This window comes from Manis pentadactyla, chromosome X (genome assembly GCF_030020395.1).
Source record: "Manis pentadactyla isolate mManPen7 chromosome X, mManPen7.hap1, whole genome shotgun sequence".
NCBI lineage: Eukaryota > Metazoa > Chordata > Mammalia > Pholidota > Manidae > Manis > Manis pentadactyla.
The window spans coordinates 42,631,924-42,638,167 of NC_080038.1; the positions used below are offsets into that span (position 1 = coordinate 42,631,924).

Consider the following 6,244-nt stretch of genomic DNA (forward strand, 5'->3'; position numbering starts at 1 on the left):
GAGGTAATACGGGGGCAGCATTTGAGAGAATATAGGTAAAGAAGGGGCAGAAAGAGAGTGAATGAGGAACAAAATGAGGCCCAGAGTCAATAAACAAGGCTGAAGGATGGGCCACATGAGAGTAAATGGAGTCATTTGTTGCAGTGTCAAAAATAGAGACAAAAGTAGGAAATGAGAGTCTCGGTGACAGTGAATAGAGGTGAAGTAGGAATATGGTGTGAGAGAATTAGGGTAATGATAAGAAAAGGGTTAGGGAATCACAGTAAGATGAGGCCCAGTGTGAATCAATATAAGTGGATGAGAGGCATTGTAAGTGAACAGGGGAATAAAAGGTAGGACAAGAATGTAGGTGGAACAGCAGAAGAGTGTATATGTGATACATCATGTGTCATATGTGGGACAGAGTGTGGTTGGGGGTAACATGGGGGCAGATTGCAATAAATTAGGGTGGAACAGGGCACAATAAGTGAAGAGAAGTGAAGGAGGTGTCAAGAATGAGTAAATGCAAGTAATTAGGGGCAGAGGGTGAGGGCACAGTAGTCATATTTTGCAGAGCATGAGAAATCCAAGGTGGTAGTAGGCACAGTATAGTGAACAGAGCTGACTGCTCAGCAGATTGGGGGAATGGAGGCAATGAGGGGCAGAGTGAATGGAAATGGTGGTACCAAGTGGTAGAACATGATTAACAACAATAGTGTAGAACAGTATTAAGGACTGTGGGCGAATGTGGGCCAAGGGTGAGGCCCGGTACCTGAGTGCCACTTATCCTTTGTGTGTCCCCAAGCACTTCTCTCCCTGAATTTCTTTCTGACACCACTGGGTCTCTCCTTGTTTTTGTATTCTTTCATCTCTATGTATACATTAGTATCTTTCTTTTTTCTTATGTGTGTGTCTCTAACAGAATTGACCTGGGGGAAGATAGTGAGGTGCTCAACCCTCTGGTTTCTGTATTCTAGAATCTACTACCTAGATATTTGCTCATAGAGCCCAGAGTTCCATAATACCCCTAGTTCTGAACACTGCAAGGTGAGTCTGGAGCAAGGAGTCAACTAGGAGGGCTTTTGAATGTCAGAATGCAGACCCTCAGTGCTGTACTGGTGACTCTGACCATGCTGATGGCTGCCACGGTGGATGCCAAGCTCTATGAATGCTGTGAACTGGCAGTGAAAATGGAGGAGGCAAGCCTCAATGGCTTCATGGGCTATGGCGTTGGAGACTGTGAGACCCTAGCTATCTCAAGTCACACCCACACCTCAAGCTGCCCAACATATTCAGGCCCAGGACTCCCTTGTCATTTATCACCTCCCTAGGCCAGGGCATGATCCTCTAAGTCACCCCCTAAGACTGTGATAAGTGATTTAACTAACTCTAATGCCATCACCATCATTTCCTTCACAACCATTACCTTCATCTCTACCATCAACACCATCACTACTACCAATGTCATCACTGCCACTATATCCATAAATACCATCACCACTGCTATCCTTGATACCTCACCAGAATCACCAACATCAATACCACCACCAAACTAAGATCATCACCCCCACAAGTGAGATGACAACTATCCCTGTCCCCACCCCCTTCATCCTACCCTCCCCCCATTCCCAGGACACACGCTTACTGCTACCTGCTCCCTCTTTGTCCCAGGGCTGTGCACAGCACACTATGAGAGTGGCTTTGACACCTCCTTCGTGGACCACAATCCTGATGGCAATAGTGAATATGGCATTTTCCAGCTGAACTCTGCCTGGTGGTGTGACAATGGTGTTACACCCACCCAGAACCTCTGTCACATTGACTGTCATGGTAAGGCAGCACTGGGGACACCCTGAAGTCCTGCCTGGCCCCTTGCTCTGCACACAGAGGGCAAGGTTGTCTAAGCCATAATCTCTTGTAACAAGCAGAAAAATGATAAGGGAACAAAAGAAGAGTTGCCTGGGTGGTTAAAGACACCATCCTATATTCTATCTAGACTGCACTGAGATGCTCTCTACTTCAGGAGGACTCAGAGCCTCCAAACCTCACCCAGAATGGAGGCTACAGTTTTCTGGGACTCAGGAAACTTAGCCCCATATAAAATGGAGGGGAAGGTTTTCCTGATTTGGGGTTGAGGTTGTTCAGGTCCTGAAAGAAGCAGATATCTGGCTGTAGGAACAGAGACACGGTGCCTCCGTGCAGAAAGGAGAGAACTTTCCAAACAAGATTATGGTTTTGTTGAGGACGAAATTGAACAATAGAAGTTGTTCAGGGTTGGTCAAAATGGTGTTTGAGGTTGTCCAAGACAGGCCAAAATGGAGACTGAGGTTATTTGGGGCCAGCCCAAATGGAGGTTGAGGTTGTTCAAGTCCTGCCATGACAAAAGAGGTCACCCTGATTGGCCAGTCTTTTGGAGGTCCACAACTGGCCTCCAAAACGGTTGATGTCTGGGACAAGGTAACATGAATATTCAAGTTTTTCAAGACTAGCTAAAATGAAGGTTAAGGTTAAACCAACATGGAAGACTAGCCAACATGGAGACTGAGGTCATTTGTAACCACTCAAAATGGAAGTTGAAGTTAGCCAGGACCTGATAACATAGTGTTTGAAGTCACCAGGATTAATCAACCTTGCAGTTGAGTAGCTTCCCAACCAGCCAACGTAGTAGTTGAGGTGACATTGGACCAGCTGCCATTACAGTTGAGATCATTCATGACCACACAAAACGACAGTTGAAGTTATCCAGACCTGGCCAACATGGATTCTGAGGTTGTCTAAGACCAGCCAATATGGTGGTTGAGGTTATTCATTACCAGCCAACATGATAGTCAAGGTCATCCAGGATTAGTCAACATGAGTTAAGGTTATACAGAACCAGCCAACATGGCAGTTGAGGTAGTTCATAACCAGCTGACAAATGAATCAAGGTCATCTAGAATCAGCCAATGTAGTGGTTAAGGTTACTCAGGCACCAAGGAACCCAGAAACCCTGGGCCTTCCATACACTGTCACCCTGTCCCTAATGCACAAAATCACCATGTCCCTTTCTTTCCCCCAGACCTGCTCAATGGCCATATTCTGGATTACATCATGTGTGCCAAGCAGGTGCTATCCACACAGAATGGTATGAAAGCCTGGTAAGTTCATGGGGCTGGCTTGGACCCTGGGTGGGCAGGATAGTGGCACTGCCATCCTATCAGCCTGTCCACTTCATCCTCTCTCCCTCCCTCCCTTCATTCCCCAGGAATTCTTGGAGCCGACACTGCTATGACCATGATTTATCTGAATGGATCAAGGGATGTAATATGCATGCAAAAACTAACCCAAAGAAAATTAATTCATGACTCAGATTCCCAGAGATTTTCTTTTCCTTCTTTCATAGTTTTAATAAAGGATGGTATCTATTAGCAATGCAAGAGACCTCTGAAGCCTGACTCTCTGCATTTTTCCAATGCCTTTACGTAACCATATTCATTCATTTGCTTCATATATTCAAAGCTGTAATCAAGGGACACCAGATCACTTGGGGTCGAGAGGGTGGAGGATAGTGTAGTGACTAAGAGCATAAGTTCTCCTAGGTTGTCTTGCCAATGAGTTACAGCCCAAGGCAAGTTCACTATGGATTCAATGAAACTGAGGAATGACAATGGAATATTCTTGGGGTAAAAGAGTTTATTACCCAGCTTTGTTCTCACAGTGGTTAAGTTGAGCACTAGAATTACATCTGTATCCAACAGTCTGCAGGTCTGTAATCCTCTTTCGTCTCTGCCTCCCCCCAGAGCACTGGGCAGAGCTCTCTATATAGTGACTCAGTCAATAATAGCTTATTGACTATGGGTATGGAAGCAGTAACCCAACAGTAGGCCAGGTACATCATCAAGTAGTTTAGGTTCATGTAAGGACCAGAATGGCTAAAATTAAGGTCAAAACCCAAATGGTAGCAAGGATGTGGAGTAACTGGAACTCTCATATATTGCTGGTGACAGTAAAATGGTATGGCCACTTTGGAAAACATTTTAGCTGAATCTAACCTAGGACCCAGAAACCCCACTCCTAGGTATATATCCAGTGGAAATGCACACATATATTCACCAAGACATATACAGTAACATTCATAGAAATGTTATTTGTAATAGCCCAAATGGAAATATCCATCAACAGTAGAATGGATAAACAATTGTGAGATATATACATATATACATACACATATACAGTGGAGTAACACATAGTAATGGAAAGAGAACAAACTACTGATACATCAAATAACAATGATGAATCTCAAAAACGTGAGTGAAAGAAGCCAGGCTGAAAAGAAAAATAATGTATGATTCCATTTATATGACATTCAAGAACAGGCAAATATAATCTATGATGATAGAAATTAGAAAGTGGTTACCCATGAGTTAGGGGATAATTATGGGAAGTGGCATAAAGGAGGCTTCTGGATGGCTTGCTATTTCCTATATCTTAACTCAGGTACTACTTACACAGGTGTTTCCAATTTGCAGAAATTCAAGAAACTGTACACCTTGAAAACTTTTCTCTCTAAACTATACTCCAAGAAAATGTCTACCCCAGAAGGTTTTTTCTTTGTTTGTTTTTTTATTTTTTGGCATCATTCATCTACAATTACATGTGGAACATTATGTTCACTACATTACCTCCTTCACCAAGTTTCCCCCACAACCCACATTACAGTCACTGTCCATCAGTGTAGTAAGATGCTGTAGAAACACTACTTGTCTTCTCTGTGTTGCACAGCCCTCCCCATGCCTTCCCCCACATTATACATGCTAATCGTAATGTCCCCTTACTTTCCCCACCCCTTATCCCTCCCTTCCCACCCATCCACCCCAGTCCATTTCCCTTTGGTAACTGTTAGTCCTTTCTTGGGTTCTGTGATTCTGCTGCTGTTTTGTTCCTTCGGTTTTCTCCTTGTTCTTATACTCCACATATGAGTGAAATCATTTGGTACTTGTCTTTCTCTGCCTGGCTTATTTCACTGAGCATAATACCCTCTAGCTCCATCCATGTTGGTGCAAATGGTAGGATTTATTTTCTTTTTATGGCTGAATAATATTCCATTGTGTATATGTACCACCTCTTCTTTATCCATTCATCTACTGATGGACACATAGGTTGCTTCCATTTCTTGGCTATTGTAAATAGTGCTGCGATAAACATAGGGGTGCATCTGTCTTTTTCAAACTGGGCTGCTGTATTCTTAGGGTAAATTCCTTGAAGTTGAATTACTGGGACAAATGGTATTTCTATTTTGAGCATTTTGAGGAACCTCCATACTGCTTTCCACAATGGTTGAACTAGTTTACATTCCCACCAGCACTGTAGGAGGGTTCCCCTTTCTCCACAACCTCACCAATATTTGTTGTTGTTTGTCTTTTGGATGGTAGCCATCCTTACTGGTGTGAGGTGATATCTCATTGTGGTTTTAATTTGCATTTCTCTGATGACAAGCGATGTGGAGCATCTTTTCATGTGTCTGTTGGTCATCTGAATTTCTTCTTTAGAGAACTGTCTATTCAGCTTCTCTGCCCATTTTTTAATTGGATTATTTGCTTTTTGTTTGTTGAGGTACATGAGCTCTCTATATATTTTGGATGTTAACCCTTTATCGGATCTGTCATTTATGAATATATTCTCCCATACTGTAGGATTCTTTTTGTTCTATTGATGGTGTCCTTTGCTGTACAGAAGCTTTTCAGCTTGATATAATCCCACTTGCTCATTTTTGCTTTTGTTTCCCTTGCCTGGGGAGATATGTTCAAGAAGAGGTTACTCATATTTGTGTCTAAGAGATTTTTGCCTGTTTTTTTCTAAGAGTTTTATGGTTTCATGACTTACATTCAAGTCTTTGATCCATTTCGAATTTACCTTTGTGTATGGGGTTAGACAGTGATCCAGTTACATTCTCTTACATGTAGCTGTCCAGTTTTGCCAGCACCATCTGTTGAAGAGACTGTCATTTCCCCATTGTATGTCCATGGCACCTTTATCAAATACTAGTTGACCATATGTGTTTGGGATAATGTTTGGAGTCTCTATTCTGTTCCACTGCTCTGTGGCTCTGTTCTTGTGCCAGTTCCAAATTGTCTTGATTACTGTGGCTTTGTAGTAGAGCTTGAAGTTGGGGAGTGAGATCCCCTCTTTATTCTTCCTTCTCAGGATTGCTTTAGCTATTCGGGGTCTTTGGTGTTTACATATGAATTTCTGAACTATTTGTTCCAGTTCATTGAAGAATGCTGTT

General features: G+C 42.8%; 1 protein-coding gene across 1 annotated transcript; it reads left to right on the forward strand.

Annotated features, from left to right (window-relative positions):
- Window positions 1–1,073: 1,073 nt before the first annotated feature.
- On the forward strand, window positions 1,074–3,378 carry LOC118918341 (sperm acrosome-associated protein 5-like). The gene is made up of 4 exons (XM_036897068.2): window positions 1,074–1,218; window positions 1,651–1,809; window positions 3,038–3,116; window positions 3,224–3,378. The coding sequence occupies exons 1-4, from the start codon at window positions 1,074–1,076 to the stop codon at window positions 3,321–3,323; spliced, it is 483 nt and encodes a 160-aa protein (XP_036752963.1). The 3' UTR covers window positions 3,324–3,378.
- Window positions 3,379–6,244: the final 2,866 nt, after the last annotated feature.